General features: G+C 32.7%; 1 protein-coding gene across 1 annotated transcript; it reads right to left on the minus strand.

Annotated features, from left to right (window-relative positions):
• Window positions 1-14310: 14310 nt before the first annotated feature.
• LOC145254699 (protein fem-1 homolog C-like) lies at window positions 14311-21319 on the minus strand. The gene is made up of 2 exons (XM_080113366.1): window positions 21195-21319; window positions 14311-17032 (listed from the first exon to the last, which is right to left on the minus strand). The coding sequence occupies exon 2, from the start codon at window positions 17030-17032 to the stop codon at window positions 15284-15286; it is 1749 nt and encodes a 582-aa protein (XP_079969492.1). The 5' UTR covers window positions 21195-21319; the 3' UTR covers window positions 14311-15283.
• Between the last annotated feature and the right edge of the window lie 2339 nt (window positions 21320-23658).

Genomic DNA, 23658 nt, shown 5'->3' on the forward strand with positions numbered 1-23658 from the left:
TACCTCACCCTTTTTTTTAACAAAGTAAGATCTGTGACTTACTTGTAGTTTCATTAAATACTTTTATATGCAAAATCCGATCCCGCATTTTTTAATTCCTGCCCTCTGATGAGAAGGAGAGTATTTCTTCGAAACCCCGTGGATTAAGGACTATCCATTTATCTTGTGCTTCTTTTTTTAAAAGTAAATATGTTTTTAACTCTTTTTCAAGATGTGTTTTAACGTTTTATTAATCATTTGTTCATATATATATATATATATATATATATATATATATATATATATATATTTCTATAAGTAACAGATTTTTCATCAGCTGAAACATCGTTAGAATGACAACCAAGTTGATAACAATCTAACTAATCAAGGTTTCAGAGTTTGTTTGACAACGTTTTCACTCAGCAGCTTTTCATATTTTGATAGAAATAACATTTTATAGAAACAATATATAATATCGCATGCTCTGTATAAATCTGAACGATACACCAGCAATAGCAATGGCCCAAAACACATTACCTGAAAGTACTTCCTTTAAACTCCTCGGCCTAACGTTCACAGGCAACATGAACTTGAATAGATACATTGAGAAAATTGCCATGGCTGCTACAAATAAGGTGGGCTCACTCTACCGTGCTAGAAAACTACTTACGCCTGAAAGTATCCTGTACCTCTATAAGACCACCATTCGCCCATGCATGGAGTACTGTTGTCACGTTTGGGCTGGTGCATCTGTTACCTGTCTCATACTCCTGGACAGGGTTAAAAAGAGAGTCGCCAACCTGATAGGTCCTGAATTGTCATCTAGGCTGCAGCCTCTGTCCCATTGACGAAATGTTGCATCCCCTCTGCCTGTTCTAAAAATGCTTTAATGGTGAATGTTCTGGCGAACTATCATCACTTGTACTACCGACAAACAGCTGAATCCCATTTCTTCTCAGTAGAAATCCCTAGGTGTAAGAAAGACTTCCACTCCAATAGATTCTTCCCCAAAACTGCTAGACTTTGGAACTCCCATCCGGGATCCTGCTTTTTCAGCTGTACTGACATGCAGAAGTGCAAGTGTAATGTAAACTGACAAGTTATTAACTATCTCCCTTCATAATATCCCTGCAGCTTATGTCCCCAATCGTAGCCTCCTACTTACAAGTGGCACTGGGCCCTGGTTTTTGGTGAAAATTGAATAATACATAATAAAATAAATAATATTCTTGGCTATTAAATTCGTTAAGATCGATTAGGTCGAAAAATGTAAAAAAAAAGAAGACAATACAAATTAAATTATCTTTATTTCAAAGAAATGAAAAATACATAAAATATTAATGAAGTTTCTACATTAAATTTTATGATCAGATTTTAGTTTTAATGGTTTTGTACATATTTCAGTGTGTGACACTAGAAAATGTGACTTTTTTATTTAAAAAAAATGTACGCAAAGTGAAGTTATGCGAATTGTGTTTTTGAATTACAAGTAGATTTATTTTGTAAAATTATTGTCTTATACATGAATCCAAAATATTTATTTACTTGTCTGTACGTCCACTCCTACAAAAATATAATCATTGAAAACATTAGGAAACGGATTGCCTTCTTTATAGTCGCTCTTTACCAGTTAAAAATCATTAAAACCATTTCTTCCCAAAAGAATTTTTAAAAAATGACTGTATGTTTAAGGTTTCAGAATAGAAAATATTTGCAAGTGTATATTATTGTAGATTTTCTGGTGTCTTTTCCTTTCATATCTTGTTTGCCCGACAATAATTCTTGTATTTGTTTTTAAAATTCCTCTTGCAACGGCACGTGATTAAATGTACTGCCATGCCGCCACGTGTTTTAAAGTCTGTTGTAGTCCTCTGCTTTCAAGTCGCTCCCAACGTCACGTGCTTATTTTTCCTCCGTTTTTATCCTTCTTCCTTTTCGGTGACGTCATCTCGCGCCACAGCCTGGTCTTGGGATACGTAAGACGCCGCTGCTGTTACAAAATTTATTACAATATTAACAAAAAATAAACCCGGGTCAATAAATAATAAAGACGCTGATACATTTATTTTATTGTAGAAATATATCTGGCACGATGTTTAAATTCTAATCAGTTAGATTTATAAGAACAATTGCCGTGAAAATGTGAAATTTATAACATATATTTTGAAATTAATTCTACAAAAGTTAAAAAAATATAAAAGAACGAAACCTTAAACTTAAGCCAATGTAAGTGCAATTTTAAATTATAGCGAATAGTTCATAATACATTAAAAACATATTCGATATTTGGTTTCAATAGTTGAAAACAAGTAAAAACTTGATACTTCTTCATCAATTGTTTACGTTCTGAACCGAAATGTTCTTTTAAAAAACTGTAAATTATGTAAATATCCCAACTGGTTTTGATGAATTACAAGAGTCCTGTTAGTACTTATGATTTAAATACAATCTCAGGAAAATGACACCGCTGGGCGCTGCTCCTGCAAACATAGCGTAACTTAAATGTCTAATTTTCAAACTACGCATTATAGTGAGATAATTTAGAGACTAAATACAGGATAAGAAGTGTCGATTATGTGTGTTGATTCGTTTTAATAACAAAATAAAATTTGTTTTAAACTAAAATTATTTTGAACCAGACCATAACTCGATAATGCATTGAGAATTTGTTACCATATTTGGACCGGTTCAACAACCACTTATTTATCACTCAAAAAAAAAAAGGATAAAAAGGGTCCAAAAATTAAAGAATCTAATAGTTGTCGCACTATCGGCTAAGCTCAAATCTCTGTTCCATCGCAGAGATATTACATTTCTGTGCATGTTTTATAGGTACTTTACTGGAATATTCTTTGATGAACTCCGACGACTTGTATCAACATACACGCTCGCGTCTAACCAGACAAGCTGCAAAAAAACAACCCCGTTCACTTTGCGACCCCTAAATTTCCCGTAGGCTTTTATTCTCTTCCAATAGTTTATTTTCCGCAAACTGCTAGACTTTGTAATTACTTTCTTTTTTGCTGCTTTCGGGACTGTACTGACCTGGAAAAGTTTAAATGTAATGTGAACAAACACCTCGCTGCTCATCATCCAAGTCATCACCCTAAGTAATCAAGTGCAATACGCCTTGTGCGATGTTTAAAAAATATGAACAGCTTAATTACAAAGTTTCAAAATATTAGTATAAATACATCGAAACACTTGAAAAAAAAACCCTCATGAATACTAAACAAAACGAATTTACTTATCTATAAAAAAAATAATTTTCTAGATGCAACAGATGTTATTAATACTATATATATCTTGTGTGCGATATTAATCGAATAAGTTTTTAAATAATTTAATTAAATGAACTTAAAATTATTCGATTTGCGTGAACTTTAAACATTTCTCTTATTCTGTTAAATACGAAGTGTCTACTATGAAGCTGACAAATCCTTCCTTGCATCTGTCACATTATCAGCATATATGTGAGCTTGATCTTTTATTGTTTATTAAAAAAATACGGATAAATATGAGTATAGCTCCCGAGCAACTTAAGTTTCGTGTAAATAGCAGAAAAAACACTTGGGTTTTAATCTACATAATTATAAAACTCAAATGGCATTGTAACGATGTATGTAACCCACCTCCGGTTTATGACATCCGGTTACGCATGCGCGCATGACCTGCGCACTGAAATATTAACGTTATTATTTCGAAATTATTATTTAACATGGGAAGAGTGGGGGTTAAAATAACTTAAACGTAATACACAAATGAGCAAGGTAAAAAGCAGATATATCAACATTTGAATTTAACTATAATAGGTGTTATGGTATCTGTTCAGTGCACATTTACCTATAAGTATGGCGAAACACTTATAATTCAGTAACTGTAATTCTATTTTCAAGAATAATCAATTATAATAAACAGAACGACCCATAGAAATCTATATTCTTTTTTCATTTTAATATACTTTCATAGAAATGTTTCTGTTATGTCAAAAAAAATCTATTTTCTTTACGTCATAAGTGTCACGCTCATACATGAATTCCATAGCTAATATAACATACTGACCCAACGGGTCACGGGTAGTCTATTTTATTTTATTATTATAAACGAGCAAAGCGTAAATGAAAATATATTCGAAGGCTAATTTAAAGTAAAACCACCTTTCATTAAATGGTTAATTCGTGAAGCATGACATGTGTCAGTTTTGTTTGGTTGTAGGTTAGTTTTGTTAAAAGAAACATTCGAAAAGAAACTTAAGAAGCGGGGAGTAAGAAATTATGTGTTGGGAAAATACAGAAAAAAATGCAAAACATGAGAAATAAAATGAAATATAGAAGAGAGAGACTAAAGCATATATATTGTAGAGTGAACAAATTATGTATTTCATTCTAATTAAATCAACGTTTCTATATGGAACTCACACTCTTGACATTATTCTCGCGTTGCATACGCACTGTTCCAACATTTAAAAATACAACACCTGAAATACAACACGCGGCTCTTTACAAACAGGAGAGACAGAAGTAAAAGAAGGACAAAATACTGAAGATGGAGCATAGCCCTTAAATATATTTGTATTATACATTTCTAAACAAGTAAAATACGTGTGTACTTCCTAACTGCAAGAAATTGTTGAAACGCAGTACTACTTAATCCTAATACCAATCATTTCATCAAGAAAATATTTGTTTGTTAAAATGTGTTTAATTTTTGTAAAAATATTGATTTGAAGAAACTCCCGAAAGAATAAACACATATTTCTTAGTAAAATAAATATTTGTCAATAAGCTCACGATTTTCTTTCTTGATTTTAATTTAAATTAATTTGTCATAAAACTTGTATAATGCAAATTTTCATAATGTTATAATGCATTAGGTAGACAAGAACGTTGTTGCGGTATTTCTAATTTTGATTTCAAATGTATTTTCGAATAAGTTTTCGTTATAATGCCTTTACTTTATATATCATTTTTTAAAAGGAAGTTTTCGTACTAGCGGATCGTTTTAATTGCAATTGCTTTCAGAACAATTATATCTACTTTTCGGAACGTTGAATACAATATAGAAAAAAAGCATATTTTCACAATTTTATAATTTCAACCATAATACAAAAACTATTAACTAACAAAGAAATCTTCATAATCAAGCAATGCCGAGTGTTTAGGTTATACATTGAACAGCTTAGTTGTGTAGATAATGTTTGCCACGCTGTATGGTATTCAGGCTGATCCTATTATCCGAACTCAGGTTTTATGTACATACTTGAATATTTACAGAAAAACAAACAAAAAATGGCAAACTGAATAAGGATTAAGTAAAAAAAAAATCCTTTATTTTAGAAGCAATGCTTTGCCATCGAAATAAATCCTTCACGATTAGTATCACCATTTGTTGCGGTGATTTTTGGCAGTTCTAAACGAGATAATTTTTAAACATATCAATTATATTTGAATCAATTGAAGTGGTTTCTGTGGGCAACTAGAAAACCCAAGAGTGTGACATATCGAAAAGGATACCAGGTTTATCAAAACGTCCCGTTTCTGTTTGCATGTTCTTCCCTATTTTCTCGCCTTTGCTCCAATACGAGAAATATACTAGGTAGTTAGTAAGCTCTTCCTCGCAGAGGTCAAGTTACCAAGTTCTTACGATTCGATTCTATAAAAAGATAATATTTGATCAGATAATAATTTACGATTAAGCGAAAGTTAAAATATAAGTGAATCATGCGTGTTCCCTCATGAATGCATAGTGAACGAGGCATTAAAACTAATAAAAAGTTCAGCATTTGTCCCCTCCCTATTTTACCCCGAATTTCCCAGAAGACGTCAAATCCTGGTGAACAAACGGTGCAGTTTTAGGCCTTAACATATGTAAGTTTGAGTTCTGCACTATGCAAAACAAAAAAAATCACCTTCTATTCAGAGCCAAATGTCCCCAAGGCCTTAACGTATTTAAATTTTAGTTCAGCTCCAGGCAAACTGCTTAATATACATACACATAAAATTAACAAATGTGGTCCCAGTTACATATGACCGAGTGGTCCTAGATGTTGTATCAAGGTTTACAGTTACCCAAAGGTGCTGAGTTCAATCCTGAACGAAGGCAGTGAAAAGTAACATTCAAAACAGAGAATCAGCAACTATGTCCCAGAGCCAAACTGGAGTCCGAACACGGTATCCCCATAATAATGATAAACGGTTGGGTTCGAGACTCCTAACAAACGGTTCCCCAGTTCGATACAAAACAGCTGATGAAGGCCGGAGGGCAAAACGGCCGAAACGTTGTGAATATAACAACCAAGATGAGGAAATTAGTCCGACAATCTCAATCAATGAAAACACCTCATCTCAAAAATACAGACAATTACTATGGTAAAATAGTCTAAAAATGTAGTGTTTTTATTAGCCCTAAAATAACCCATGGGGCACACCTAAGAGTTATCGCGAATTATAGAAATCAGTTTCAACTTTTCAGAAAGTTTCATAAAATTCAACGCATCATTTTTTTTTTATAAGCAAAACAACATCAATTTTAGCCATTTTAACCCGAAATGTACCCCTAAGAGGGACCGGCGTTTTCCCGAAAAATCAATTCTGTTATATTTTTTACTTATATCATGTTTAATGTTTGTGCAAAATTTCCAAAAATTCCTATTGAAGAAAGTAAACGAGCCAACACTATTAATATGGAGGTCGGCTTTAGAATTAATTAGCATTTCAAGTTGTTCTTTATTAACAAATTCAAATCCGAATTCCATTCAAGCTTTGTTTCGAAATTTATCTAAAACTCCAAAGAAATTTTCGTTTCGGATTCGTATCGACTTCTTCCAACATTGAACCCCTTTATTTAATTGTGATCTAAACACGATAGATTTAGCCCCGCACAACTCCAGAGCTTTCACATTTTTAATTCTATGATAAATATTCCGCGTTGCTCTCCGCATTCAAGATGGACATGCACAAGACATTGACCTCTTGCGTTTATACCACATTCTAATGTTGCTCATTCTGTCGAGGTTTTCACAACCCGAAGCATTTAAAATACACAACGGAGTTTACTTAAATCAAAAAAGGGACTGCAACGGAAATAAAAAGCAATCCCAAGCACGAATACTTTTTTTAAAGCGTATTGTGAAGAAATATTTACTTGTAGACTCAACACTGACATCCCCACGGCTTAATAATAAAAGAACCATCAAAACATCAAGGTTATCTATAGAGACCAGTACTGGATGCAAGAGTATGTGATGAGGAGTGTAAGACTGAGATATCAACATCGCAGAATCTACGATTTGATCACCCCGTATAATCTTGACGGAATAAGTTAATTAGTTAACCCCTTAACGCTATATATTCGTCAGCTTATTTTCTGCCAAATAGTTTGTAATAAAACGCTTCTTGGATATGTATGCGAAATCTGCTTCGGAGACATCGTTACGTATCTACTGGACGAAAGATTGCATGACACACGGACGAGCAAATGTTGTATAAGCGTATGGTTTTGAAGAACGACACATCGGATGATAAATATCGAGAAATTGGCTAAAAACATTGCTTACTTCACTCTCAACTGGCAGTTTTATACAAAGGGGATTTTTTTTTTGGCGTCGCCATTTTTGCAAGTCATATCGGTTTGAATGACTTTACTAATTTGAACGTTCTGAACTTCCGGTCGCGTCATTGAGTAGCGGTAGGGCGTCAGCTTTTCATTCACTTTCTTTTCCGCCTTCAGATCACGGGTTCGAACCTGCCTGCCTATTCAATTTTTTTTGCTCAACTCCTATCTCTAAACACCTGGACAACGCCAGGCACCCAGGCTAGTCAAATGTATACAACTGATTATTTCCTACAACATTTAAAAGGGTACGTAGAAAATAATGATTTGATATGACAATATGTATGCAATACATCAATTCCTGTGAATTAATTATTAAAGATTAATACTAGTTCCAGCTATTGACAGGCCATTACAAAATGCCCATAAATAGATATTTTATCAGTTGAAACATCGTTAGAATTACAACCAAGTTGATAACACTCAGATTTACATAATCAAGGTTTCAGAATGTAGTTGACAGCGTTTTAAATTAGCACCTTTTTTTATTTAAATCGGTGAAAACAAGATTTTATAGCGCATGCTCTGTATAAATTTGAACGATGCGCAATGTACGTGGCTATATACTTCGTTAAGATCGATGCGAGCGAAAAATATTAAAATAACTAGCGGGGGTACCCGGCGTTGCCCGAGTGTTTGTTTCCGGGACGGGGGGGATTTTAAAAAATGTTATGGTAGGTAAGTAGGAAGGATCAAACCCGGAGTCATGAGTAAAAGTAGGAAAATAAAGTGTGAAAAAAAAAACATCTGAAACGTTAACAGTTCGGCCACCAAGAAAAGTCCATTCCAGTTGTTTGGGGGAAACCCCCCCCCCAAAAAAAAAACGACTACGGTAGGTCGGCGCGAACGTGAAAATATAATGTGAATTGTCCAGCACGCTAACCACTACGCCACAGAGCACTGCAGCTTAGGTTAGTGATTTTAAATAACTTCACATGAAAGAACTACGAAGCCAAACCGGTGTTCACTTCTTAACTGTTCCTTGTGAACGATCCCCAAACGGTGTTAAGTAGTGGCAGGAGGAATGTTTTAGAGAGAAAATATTTTATCACTTCCATTAATCTTAACCGATTTTGGCCGTGACTTCTCAGCAGAAAAAGTATAGAAATCTAAGATTATCGAGGAATTTGAGAAATAATAAGCCTATAACACACCTCAGATATATTGTTCTGCCGTTTGTGCATATTATATTTGCATGCAATATCTTGATTTTTAATCCTATTAATGGTAAAATCAGACGGGAAAAAATGAGTTCATTTTATTTATATAGAGATAATAAACAACTCAAATTATTTTCAAATTATCTTTATTCCAATGAAATAATACATTAAAAAAAATAAAAGTGGGTCATTTTATTTTGCATCATGGTTTAGATATTCCAGTGTGCCATTTGAAAATATGACTTTAAAAAGTATATGCAAAGTTGATATGTGGATTGTGTCTTAAATGACAATATTAGATGTATTGAAAAATATTGTGTTATACATGTATTTAAATATTAATTACTTTGTACGTCCAATGACAAAATATTATCACCGTAAACATTAAGAAATTAATTATCTCCCTTTACAGTCGCTCGTTAGCAGTTAAATTTCCTCTCCAAAAATGTAAAAAAAATAAATAAAAAATAAAATTAAAAAAAGCGTGGCTGTGTTTACGGTTTAAGTATAGAAAATACCAGTAAAGTGTATATTTTCAAAAATAAAGAGAGAGAGGAGGAGGAGGAGGTTACATAGATACAGAGAGAATGTGTGTGGAGTTAGCAGCATTTTTTCATTTAAGCACACGTTATATTATAGTACCAAGCGTTTCCATTATAATTAACATTTAAGTTCTTTCTCCTTTTTGAATAATCATTTTTTTCTATTAAGTTTCTGTATATACGATCTGTTGGTGTCTTTTTTTCAAGTTTTGTTTGTCCGACAATTTTGTTTAAAGTTCAGAGGACTAATAATTCCTGCACTTGTTTTAAAAGTTCCTCTTGCACCGACACGTGCTTAAAAGTCCCGTCATACCTCCACAAGTTTTAACGTCCACCGTAGTCACGTGCTTCCAAGTCGCCGTCAACGCCACGTGCTTATTATTCGTCCCTTTTTCCCCACTTCTTCCTCCGCAATGATGCATCTCGCGTCATAGCTTGGTCAATTGGATACGCTGCTGTTCTAAACGTGGGAGTTTGTTACAATATAAACAAACACATTCAAATAAAAAAAATAACATGGAAAGTAAAGGCTTAATTGGGAGAGTTGATTATTAATCCATTAAACTTGTATAAAAAGGTTTAAAAAAAAACACACATTATATATATATATATAATATATATATATATATATATATATTCCTCATCGTTTAACGCGTGTATTAGTCATATCATCAGCATATTTTACGCTAATATTTATTTTTGATTATCTCTAATCCCATGTCTAAATTCTAATAAGTTAAACTCATAAAGTTTTAAAAATGATTTCCCATTTTTATAATAAGTTAGGATTAATTTACTGCTGTTCAAAATCGTAAAATAACCCAAGGAGAAAGCGACGTTTTTATGACTAGTTTCCACTGAAACCACGTCGCTCCAACAACTACTGTTGCTACCAATTTACAACGCTCGCGAAAAAAACAACTGAATCAGAGTTTATGAATGAAGGAAAGGGAGATAAGTGGTTGGTTTTACATATCCTAAGAATAAAGTTGGTATTCGACATCTAATTAGTCTTCATTCTTCAATTGGCAATCCAAGGATGGGTGTTAGGATTCTATCTTATCTTGACCAGGTTAACTCTTTCGGTCCTTAATCTATATTTTTCTCATGCTCAAACTTTGTGATCATAAACTTTCTTCCACCCTCTCGAATATTTGAAATCTATTTGTCTCGGGATTATTTGCCTTTTTTTGAAAGGTACATCAACAATATACTTGTTTTAGTAATGCTATTGATATAATTGTGTGTATTATTCAATAGAAACTCTTTTAAGTTCTGTAAATGGATATATCTGTCGATATATGGATGATTCCAAGTAGGTGGGCTCTTTGCGCTTGCCTTTACGAGGACATTCGATAGGCATCTGTTTTAGGTAGAACACGATCATATTGGTGGTGCCTTAGTGTACGTTGTCATCAGTTTTTTCTGATCAGACGCTGCGAGTAACTGGATGCGTTTAGGATTATACCAAATCGAAGTTTTCTATAGTTTAAGTTCTATATACCAAGGTCTGTAGACCAAAAATAGACAAGTGTATTTTATATCAGATTAGATATCCTCTTTATCCTCTTAACTTCATTTTCTTTTGTACCCTTCTCTATATCTCCACATCTTATGTATTTCTAACTTTAAATATTACAGCATTGATTATATGTTACGAATCGGATTAAAAGATGCAATATTGTAAGTTATAAATTGATTTTTACTAGTAAATATTCGCCTTTACTTGTCCATGTTTAAGCGTAACCATATTAACTTTCATGCTCGCATTTTATATATATATATATATATATATATATGACTTGGGTGAATCAGCTTGAATTGAAATAGCATGAAATATAACTTTCGTGCAATCAGCTATAATCGAAACCCAAACTGAAGACTTTGATAAAATTATTACAAGAATTGGAAATCCATAACAATTAAACGACTCGGTTGTAAGCACAACGCAGAAAATATCACACGCAAACATATATATAACATTACAATAAAACTTACCAAGTACTTTCTCGTGAAAAAAATAAACGAAAATATATTCTGAAAGTCACGTAAATTGATCAAGCAGTTTTGTTTTCAAAGAAATAAAAATGTTTACAAATTACAGAAGAGAATTAAAACTTACATCGTCGTGCCGACGAATTTCATTTGGCGAAATAAGTTCATTTATAATAAACTACGTGGACATTTTACGTACGTTTGAAATAGATTTTCCTTTTAACTAAGGGTACGTAAATCATACAGTGTTTTCTGCATTTTTATTCATTAATATAGGAAATTAAAAACCGATAACTACTCTTATTTTAACGGAAATGGCCGATGCTCAGTGCTATTTTTCATGATGGATATTAAAAGTCAAGGTAAGAATATGCGATACCTCGTTCGAATAAAGCGAATGCACTGAAAAAAAAAAAAATTCATTTTTAGGAGACTTGGGCAAAGTTTCCATATTTAGAGATTACTGTCCGGAAATATTAAGATTGTGATATTTCAGCTTTGGTTATAGATATGGTGACCAAATGTTCATTAGAAACGACCACTAAAATGGAGACGGATACCAACAAGGTGCGTTTAATCTACAGTCATTGAGACTTGCAACCACGTAGCTATTGATAACTGGAGATGTAGTCATGTTGATTAGGTGGTAGCAAAAACATACGGTCATCCAAATTGTAAAGCCAATATTTCCTGATAATCCCTTGACAAATTAACGTTCGAACTTTAGATAGCAAATTATAAGGTAGGTGTGAAATCAAAGAAATTTAGGGTTTGTTTTACTATACAGATTCGAAAAATAAATGCTATCAAAGGCAAGATACAAAGTTACTTTTCCACCACACTGGGAAAGTTTTTATTTTTTATTTAATGTACTAATACTTATTTGGTTTTAAAATCATGCAGTGTCCATTGATATATTTGGAAGAAATGCTGGCAAGGTCTATTGAATACGTTAAATTTAAGAAAATGTGTTCAAACTACAAAATATGCAAACTACTGTTACAAACCCATTCAATATGTTACCGTGACATAGGCTGGCATTGAGCGAGTTTCTAACAGTATTATGTATCATTTTGTAGTTGGAAGCCATTTTCCCAAAACTTAACGCATTCAGAGAACTCGCCGCCATTTACATTTTTCAAATATACCGATAAACACTAATTTCCCAACATTTTACATTAAATAAAAACATTAAAAACCTATCCAATTAGGTAGAAAATAACTTACCTTGCCTATGATAACATTTGGTATATATTTTTTTCTCGACAATTTTTCGAATCAATATGTATTCGAAAGCAAACCGAAGATGTTTAATACAGTGTGCGTGTGCGTGTGCGCATTTCCCTATACAATAACTCCGCCAGCTTTCAGTCTACAGACTCAATTTTATATACAGGGTAATGAGATTTGGAAAATCTTTGTAATCGGTTTTCGGCCAGAAATTTGGCTGTGAAGGGGTCAAAGTTCAACGATTTGACCTTTGAGAACTACCAAACTCCTCCGCCAATTTTGGATCCAAGCACTTGAAATTTTATATATAGGTTCCTTGGACATGGATCTAAAGTTATTCGAGCCCAAAATCTTAAGGGCACGAATTGGGGCCGATGTTAAAAATTTAACTGCGGTCTACCAAATTACTAAAGACAATTTCTGGTATAAACCTTTGAAATTTTATATAAAGGGTAATCAGATAGGGCAACATTTTTAATCGGTTTGGGTGGAAAATTTGAGCTACCAATATAAAAATCTATGTATTTATGTTTGCACGTCTGGCTAGAACTTTCGACAGAGGCGACGGATTTTCATAAGATCAGTATAGGTTTGAAGCTCCATCTTTCAGATGACAAATACCGAAGAATTGGCTTAAACATTAATATTTCACCCTCAACTGGGAACTTTTCCACAGGGAGGGTTTGCTTTCCAGATATTTTCGAAAATAATCCCCTCTTTTCGCTTGGATAGCCTTAATTAAAACTTACGTCACTTCCGATTTGGCGGTGGTCGTAACAGCAAAGTCACGTTCTTTTCCTCCTTCGCGGTACGGGTTCGGGCCTGCCCTCCTACTACCACTTTTTTTTGCTCAATACACCTCCAGGAACCACGGCCATCCATGCTAGTATGATATAAAACTAGGTTTTCAATACCTATATCAGTAATATAGTCTAAGTAGCTGGATTTAGAATTATTTTTAATCCTAAGGAAATTTCAATAATCCATCTTGCACTGGATTTTATTATCCTAAATAAATAATGACATTCACGTAATTATTTTACGAACCTAATTTTAATGTCACTTTATAATTTATACAAGATCAACACTGGGAATTACGGATATAGACTTCCCGTGACTCGTTGGGTCAGTACGTTATATTAGCTATGGAATTTCACGTATGAGCGTGACACTTGTGACGTAAACGTTTTTTTTTTTAATAAAACATTTCTATGAAAGTATATTAAAATGAGAAATCATGGACGGATCACTCAAACATGAAAAAAATCCTCCCTATTCGTGTAAAGGGGGCTATTTTTCCGAATAATCGCTCAAAAATATAAAGTTAAACATGATTTTCTTACGAATCGAACGCCGACGAAAGTCATTTAGCAAACACGCACATAAACTTACCGATGAGAAATATAAGAATGAAAAACCCATATTGGAATCCTTCAACCAAGTTATAGAAACTTTAGATTAAAAATAAAACCTGAAGCAAAAAATAAAACCTAAATAAATAAAATCTAATATTGAAACAAATTAGGAAATGTGTTAAATTCACCGTTCTCAACTATTTTGTATCTAGAAATGTAAACAAAAAAAGAAAGGAAGGAAAGAAAAAGGGATGGATAGAGAGTAGTAATAGTATTAGTAGTCTTGGCTTTACTACAATTGTTCTTATGTTTGCCAACGAGTTAAAGTTGTTTAACTGTTAGAAAATAGCGACAGTATAGTTGTAATAAACAATAGTTGTAAAACACCCCCACTCTTCACATGTTAAATAATAATTTCGAAACATTAACGTTAGTATTTCAGTACGCAGGTCAAAATCTGAAAAAGAAGCGATTTTTGTTTATTTGTTATGAGTTAATGTTCATGCGCAACCGGAAAGTGGGTTACATCACTCGTTACAAGGTCATTTTAGTTTTATAATATAGATTTACCCATATCCCCAGGAATCTACGAGTTTGTGGTGAATGCAATATTTGGCATATTTTTAAGGAACTGACTTCTTGACACATTATGCTTAGGAAAAAGGTCAAAATAAAATATAGATGCTAAAACCATCCAAATAAAAGGTATTGATCATTTGATTTTCGAAAAATTAGATATACGCACTTACAAATATATAGAATTTATTTCACTGATAATATATTGTAGAATTTAAAATGAAAATTGGCAGATTGTCGAATTTTCTTAAATTCCTAATATTCAAAAAGGCCGAAAAACTTAAGCTGTTTTTCGGGGTTTTTTTTTTTTGGCATCGAATCTGACATTTTATTTACTAAAGCCATTTTTGGTTTTGTTCTGTTAGAGATCTGATGAGAAATTATCACTTCCGGACCTACTGCATGATGGTGATCTCTTACAAAATATTGATGCGGATGTAAGAGATGCGTTTTATTAGACGATGTTGTAAATAGACACTGGGGTTGTTTCAACTGGCTAAAACTTGAACATGAATGTAGTTTTATTTATACAATTGAAAGCTTATTGAAAGACTAAAGAATGAGCAAGATAGGGAAATTATAAAAATTTTTAATGAATTCATGACAAATTTTATTTAAAATATGTATAAAATTCTTATACAAAGAATGTCAATTAAGATAAGATTCCCGGGTAACTCCGGTTAGGTTAAGCTAATATAATGGTCGGCTTTGAAGACTTTAAAATATTTCATCGAGAAGGCACTGTTGTAATCATTTAAAGCGACATAATGCGAGAACAATATCCAGTGATATTGTAACCGAGCATCTGGATCGTATAGCTGTGTAAAAATTGCGTTTACAGTGAATGTAGTTTTATAAATGAGGCCAGGATTTTTGGATAATGTTCTGGGACAGGGATGTTATTATTACGAATTGTATGAGCAGCCAAGCATTGCAACGACAGAAATCTTAATGGGTTTATAATAACCCCCTTCGCTTTCAACATCATCCATGGGCTTACACCAAATCCATTAGGTAAATCAATATGGCCTCCCGCGTTTGCGAAGAGGTTCACCAAACGTAAGAGGTAACTATAGTCTTCTGTTTGGGAAAAGAGGAGGTGCATGGGAGTGTTTCTTTCGTGGTCATAACAATTGACATCTGCGCAGCTGATGAGAAAAGGAATGACCTCCGATGCAGCTCGCATAGTCATCGATATATGAAGTAACGTTGTTGGGTAAGGATACAGATGCCATTCAAGGATATCGGATATGCCATTCTTAATCCAAACATGATCTATGGACGGGACAAGTCTCTTAAGGGCGATTAGAAGATAAACCACCATTCTAAGAAGTTGCATATAGACGTCTGGGTAAAATTCCACGAGTCTCGGGAGTAAAATTTCCCAGTTAACCCCTTTGATGAAGTCCAATATAGACTTTAAATTTGATAAAACATTATCCATGTTAGGGGGTCTCCTACTGAAGTGATGGCGAAATATGGCGTTTACAGCGGTCATAGTTCTACGGGTGTGTGTAACGCGTTGGTTTTCAGGAAAGAACGGTAATTGCGTAAGTGCGCCGAGTATCTTTATTGCTTGCAACACATCAGTTTGAAATATTGGAAGTCCGGCTACTGTGTAAAATGCATTGTGAAGAACAATGCTCGATGTAGAAAGTAAACGTACCAATATTATTAATGATTGGATATAAATCCGAGGCTGATAATTCTTTAATATATCGAGCTCTTCTTCGGAATGAAATTCTAATCCAAGCTCCGTATCGATTAGATACTCGAATTTATCTGAAACGCCCAAGAAAGTTTCTGTGCGAATTCTTATCGATTTCCTCCAACATCGCAGACCTTTCTCCAATTTAGATTCAAATGCTATAAATCGCGCCCCGCAAAACTCAAGCGCCTCCACGTGGTCTTTTAATGTGAAAACCCTATAATTCATCAGAAAGTGCTCAGCATTCCTCTGCTCATTCAAGATCGTACGGCACAAGGCGTTCTCTCCATAATAGTTAGTTTCCCTTGGAGCCTCGCTAACTGGCAGTAAAGTTTTCAATACGCGAACGTCGCCATTGAACGCTGCTGTGAAATAGGGATGATCGTTACGTATATTTGCAAACATCATCGCGGGCATTGAATTCGCAGTTCGTGAGATCTGCTCGAAATCAGCAATCGTACTCGTATAATTAGTCAACATCGCGTAAATTGAGAAACACTCAGCCCCCAAAGTGTCTAGGGTACAGCACGTCGCCTCTTTTCCATCGGCAAAAAGAACCCCACGGTTGATCAGTAAAATGAGAGTTCTCACATCCAGGTTCATGATAGAGATTCGTAGTGGTGATAACGCCACGTCCCCATGAGCGTAACGCTCGGATACATCAGATTCACATTCGTCCAATAGATATTTCACGATGTGTCGAAGGCGGAGTTCGCACGCATAGCCGATAAGGGTTTTATCGTTTACCTTTTGGCTGGTAATGGCTTGGCGATGACGTAGCGTTAGCGGGTTAAGTAACGAACGTATTTGCGCGAGATTATTCACAGTGATGAGATTGTAAACCTTGCGGCTGTTTGGTAAATCACCCTCCGCCATCTGAAAAAAAAAAAAAAAAAAATTAAATGGTTGACTTAAGAGTCGCCGTTATAAACTTTTTTCTTGTAATCATCTTCAAGTCTCGACCGCTGCAAGCTCTAGCCTTTGTGTGTCATATCTTAAAGCCATACTTTATCTTTAATTTATGCACTAAGCAGACCAATCTCATTTCACCCTTCCGTATTACTGTATTGATCTTTCGTTTAAAGTCCCCCCCGGAATCAATTAGTCTATTTTTTTTTAAAGGAATCACTTATCACTGTCAAGAGGCAACTCTAGGAAAAAGGTTAAAGAGTGTATAGTGGTCAAAAGGACACTATAGTAATCGTTAGAAGTGTAAATTTAGTAAATTGGATTACTTATAAGAGGCTCAAGAACTTGTTTACGTTAGACTTGAAGACGACCATGTTGTAGTCAGCTGGTAAGCAGTTAAACAATTTTAAAATAGGTCTGACTTCTCTAATCTGATACAGTCTGGATGATATTTAAGATCACATGAATCTTACTTTTTACTCATATCATGTTTAATGTTTGTGCAAAATTTCCAAAAATTCCAAGGTGTAGTTATTGAGAAAAATGCAGACAGACGTCAATTTTTTTAAGCACAAGTGTCAATTTTACTTTTAACCCAAACGACACCCCTAGGGGGGGGTGAACTGTAGTTTTCCCGGAAAATCCGTTCTGTTACTTTTTTTTTCCTTTTTTTTTTTTTTTAACTCATATCATGTTTATGCAAAATTTCAAAAAATTCCAAGGCATAGTTATTTTATATTGGCATTCTATGTTTGGGTTTAGGCATAGATAGAAGTGGGGGACATTATTGATATAGGTTTATGCTTGAGCGTTTCTCGTGAATGGTTGGCAGGGGGGCATAGATTGGAGCTCAGATGAGCACTTGCAATGCATATAAGGATATAACAGACAGGCTCGCAACGTCTCTTTGAGAAATTGTTAAATATTGTTTATGTCGGAAAAAGTCGATTGTCAATTCTTTTAGAAATCTGGATATTAAATGTCAGTTAAATTAATGCACAATGCGAGGTAATATATATCGTTTAAAAATAGGTTACAATAAGAATTGAGTATTGTTTGCTAAAAGTGTGGACAAACGTAAAGTAACGTGAAGATTGGTCACGTTTGTAAACACTTCTGATGTCAGAAACGGAGGAAATTTCAATATAGGAATTGAAGGGTTCGAATTTAGAAGTCAGTTGAGTTAGAGTTGGGAGAAAGAGTCAGTTGGAGAGGAGACCCGCTTAGAAGCGAAGGGGGAATAATAGACCATGTAAATCAAAGTTTGAATTCCTGACATCACCGATCGGTCAATTGAACAAATGGACCACGTAAAGAATAGATACCCTGTAGCAGAAGACGATTGCCGACGACCGGCGCACATTTCAAGTGACACCAGTGATTCGACCTTGACATAGGCACAAACACATGGCGTTGATTGTTTATAAAGACGTCAAATAGACATGGTCGAGTATTCTCGAGCAAGGTTTCTTAATACATCTACAAAACTTTGGAAGATTTTTAAAATATTTACAAAACATTTTCTAAGTAACTAAACGAACTTATTTAAAAAAGATTTAAATAAATGGGCGTATTTCTGGGTGCGTTTTTAATACATTTACAAAACTTCTTATAAAACTTAGAATATTTATAATAAATAAATTTAAGCCAAACTAATTGATGGCAGAAACAGATGTAAAATGGCTGACTTGTTCGGATTTTTGCAAACTCGAAAAGTCTTATGGTGGCGCTATAGGTCTTTATGGACCATTCTTTTATAGAAAAAAAAAAGTTTTTAAGGTAAAAAATGGGTCAAAATTAAAATCACTTCATATACATGTTACGGTGATACAATTGTAACGTCAGTTTTGAATGCAAATTTTGCTTTCGGGTTCGATTCTTGCTGATGCTCTGAGATATTTTTCATTTTGAAAGCACGACTAATATATAGATCTGGACAAGTTAAAATATCATTTCAGCGTATTTTACGACCGGGCTAAGCCCTCCCTTCCCGCCAGCCTAAAAATAAAATGTTAGACTACTCAGAAAAGTGGACAAACAATATTTTAGTAAACCTACACCTCTCCAAAAATGGTTTATCAATTTCTGCTAAATATTTAAAAGCGTTCTGCATATTCCGGAAGTATACGTAAGCTGCTGAAATATGCCGGTGCAACACCCGCGGAAAAAGGTAAAATCCTCTAAGTACACGAAACTAAAGCTTACTGATTGGGTGAAAAGGCAGCTGTTCAAGACATGAGATTTTCACTGGCGAAACTCGTAAAATAAATATGAATTAGAAACTCAAGAAAAAGCCCTCAGAAACAAAACAAATACCGACGTTAGAATAGCGATATTTCCCCTCAACGAACCATGTGTACAACGTAAATATTTTTTATTGGTGCATGTGTGGAAAATGCATAAAACGGAGTGTAGGCAGTTATTAGCCCTACAACTTCCGGTTTAAAAGTTTGTATACAATGTAACCTGGCTACAAGAGACTTATACGGTCTCTACAACTCTTATATCGAGGTTTCTTATGCGATACATTGTATATTAACTCTCGTATCTGTTTCTTATATTCTGGTCTCATATCTGGCTTACAGTGTACATAAATATAGATTGTCTGAAATTGCATACATTTTCATAAGAATCCAGACAATACCTTGTCATCAGCAAAGCAAGCGTATCGAAGTTTTATAGTCAAATATAAAACTAGACTATTGCGTCTATTAGCAAATGTTGCCAACGGATATATGAAAGAACTGAAAAAAAAAAATTATACAAAAAGAGTTGTCATGAAAATGGTTTACGGAGTAATCAATGTTAGCTTTCGTATGTCGATATGATTTGCATTTTATTTGAGAAAAAGTGCGATACTAAAAACTTTGGTATTTCTATAGAATTTAAATAGAATTCTTAACGCTAACCTCAGTTTTAGCTTAAGTATACCATCTATAATATAAATCTCACCTGTCTGTAACTGTTTGTACGACTGCCTAAAACTTTCGACAGAGGCGACGGAATTTCATACGATACGTATCGTTTTGAAGCTTGATCCTTCGGACGACTAATATTGAACTAGTTAACATTAATTCCTTCACCCTTAATTTGGCACCTTTCTACAAGGAAGGGGTCAGTTTTTTCGCCGATATTTTCGAAAGGCATTCGCTTTTCGATAGACTAGCCTTAATTTAAACCTTCAATTTCAGGTGTGCTGATGGACGCAACGCAAAGACGTCATTTTTCACGTCTCATCTCCTTCGCGGTACTGGTAAGAGCCTGCCTGCTACAAGTTTTTTTTTTTTTGTTTAACCCTCATCTCCAAACACCCGTGCCACGCCGGGCACTCGGGCTAATATTAGAAATAAAAAAAATTCGCATATCTTATGCAAAAGAAAACTACCTCGTTGTTCTAACTCCTTTAATTCGAACAAATATATAAAAGACATTGCCATGTCGGTTAAAGAGAACGTTTACTCTCACTGCCGTACCGGAAAAGACGCAGTGTACAGTATGACGTATTTTTATAAGCCGCAATGCGACCATGCATGGAATGTTTCTGCCTTACTTTAGCAGGTACATTTACCTGCTGTCTCCCTTTTAGAAAGGATAAGATTTGCCTATCTAATTGACCCCACAATATCAAACTTCCACCCCTCTCTTCACCCGAAGTTTATACCATTGCCATTTTACAAGTATTTTAAAGGTAATATTTTTGGTGGACTGGAAGAATTTGTTCTTGAGTACAAACTAAAGTCCCACTTTTACTGTCGATATCTCTGGAGGCCCGACAGCCTCATCCCTCAGGCTTTGTAATTCCTTAATCTGACTGACACGAAGATATTTCAAATGTTATCTAAACACATGTAGCGATTCTCAACTCCATATATAGTGCCTCTATCGTTGTCCAAAATCGTAGTCCGTGGCATTCAAAGATTTAAGGTAAATATAAAAATTACATCTACAATTAATAAATCCGAGTTTTAAATGAAATGGAAATTGAGTTTCAAAGATATTTAACAAAAAAAAAAAAACATTTATAATTTTCACTAATATATTCGTAAATATAGGCAATCAGACGACTTTGATTAATTAAATAAAGAGTCCTATGCAAAGTAACATTTGAAAGGAAAAGAAATATAGTTACCTCTTTTCTGGTTCTTGAGAAAAGCACGTTCAAATGGTCGATTTTATAGTTGTCTGGTCAATCTGTGCCGGACATATTTGCATGTGTGATTACTCTATATACAATTAAAAATGTCCGCCAATGCGATAAATGGGTTCAACCCACGTTAATGCGATAAAGGGGTTCAACCAAACTTGTCTTGCTTTTATTTACACATTTAATAAACAATTTCGTTTGGGGTTCGCACCTGTGTCGAGTAACATATGTATGAAGATTATACAATTGGCAATCGAATGGAGACTTCGTAGCCGATATTAAATTATTCGTATTATTTGTAGTCATCGAACTACTGTTCTCATCTTGAGTGTAATTTCTACAACGTTGCGGTCGATGTAAACTCCGACCTTCTTCGGGTGTATATTGTCGAAATCGGGAATGTTTCTGTCGAACTCGGGAATTTGGATGGAATTTCGAGCGCGATCGTTTTACCTCCCGGGGGTAAGAGAATATCACTTTTCAAAATTGATTTTTCTAAATACTCTAACCACTGAGCTTGCGGACAGTTCTACTACGAATTTTAGGAGCCTTAAGCCTATTTTATTCCTCGTTGTTAATATCAATTTTATTACTAATTATTATGTTCTCCTAAAGGCTGAAGGTTCCATTCTCACTGTGCCGACTGAAAACTACAATTGCACTTACTTAGGACTTCTATCCAGTCATGGCTTGTGGAGCAAGAGCACGCTAAATAAAGTGTTACGCCCGAAATTCCGTCAAAATTCCCGAGTTCAACAGAAACATTCCCAAGTTCGAAAAGTTAAACCTGAGGAAGGTAGGAGGTTACAACGACCGATGCGTTGTAAAAAATCACACTCGATATGAGAACAGTAGTCCGATGAATCCAAATAATACGAATAACCAATCCTCATCTCAAAAATTCAGGAACGTAAAATTATATTAGTTTAGCTACATTTGTTTTTTTTATATTCCTATTATATTATATTCATTATATTATTTATATTATATTATATTTTTATTATATATTTATATTATTATATATTTATATTATTATATTTTTATATTATTTATATTTTATATTATTATATTTTTATATTATTGTATTTTTATATTATTATGTTTTTATATTATTTATATTTTATATTATTTATATTTTTATATTATTTATATTTTATATTATTTATATTTTTATATTATTATATTTTTATATTATTTATATTTTTATATTATTTATATTTTTATATTATTACATTTTTATATTATTATATTTTTATATTATTTATATTTTATATTATTTATATTTTATATTATTATATTTTTATATTATTGTAATTTTATATTATTATATTTTTATATTATTGTATTTTTATATTATTGTATTTTTATATTATTATATTTTTATATTATTTATATTTTATATTATTTATATTTTTACATTATTTATATTTTATATTGTTTATATTTTATATTATTATATTTTTATATTATTATATTTTTATATTATTATATTTTTGTATTATTATATTTTTTATTATGTATTAATATTATTATATATTTATATTATTATATTTTTATATTATTATATTTTTATATTATTATATTTTTATATTGATATATTTTTATATTATTATATTTTTATATCATTTATATTTTTATTTTATTATATTTTTATATTATTATATTTCATATTATTATATTTTTATATTATTATATTTTTATATTATTGTATTTTTATACTATTATATTTTTAAATTATTTATATTTTATATTATTTATATTTTATATTATTATATTTTTATATTATTATATTTTTATATTATTATATTTTTATATTATTACATTTTTATATTATTATATTTTTATATTATTTATATTTTATATTATTATATTTTTATATTATTATTTTTTATATTATTATATTTTTATATTATTGTATTTTTATATTATTATATTTTTTATTATTATATTTTATATTATTATATTTTTGTATTATTTATATTTTATATTTTTTATATTTTATATTATTATATTTCTATATTATTATATTTTTATATTATTATATTTTTATACTATATTTTTATATTATTATATTTTTATATTATTATATTTTTATATTATTTATATTCCTTTTAAAGCTAAACAAGGAGAACTGTGATACAATAAAACACTCTTTTAGGTTTACAATTTTTCCTTCCTTAGTTATGCCGACAGATTTATGACAAGAATGAATGTAGCACTCTTGTGAGGGAATATTATGTAAATGTTAGGGTCATGAATTTTACAAGCACCAATGCCGCAGTTTTATGCGTCGCAATATGGGATTTAATCTCATTTCAGTTCCCTAGTTTTGTATTATATTTTTTCTATATTATTGGGTTGATTTCTCTTCAAATATGCTATTTTGGCTTTTTGTGTAGCGTGTGTTCATTTTCGCATGCCAAGGTTGGTGGAAAAATGGTGGGATACT

Source organism: Euprymna scolopes, chromosome 30 (assembly GCF_053919585.1).
Source record: "Euprymna scolopes isolate OS-2025 chromosome 30, ASM5391958v1, whole genome shotgun sequence".
Taxonomy (NCBI): Eukaryota; Metazoa; Mollusca; class Cephalopoda; order Sepiida; family Sepiolidae; genus Euprymna; species Euprymna scolopes.

Bases quoted from the DNA above. Each gene is read 5' to 3' on its own strand.
- LOC145254699 (XM_080113366.1), bottom strand. From the start codon at position 17,032: ATGGCGGAGGGTGATTTACCAAACAGCCGCAAGGTTTACAATCTCATC.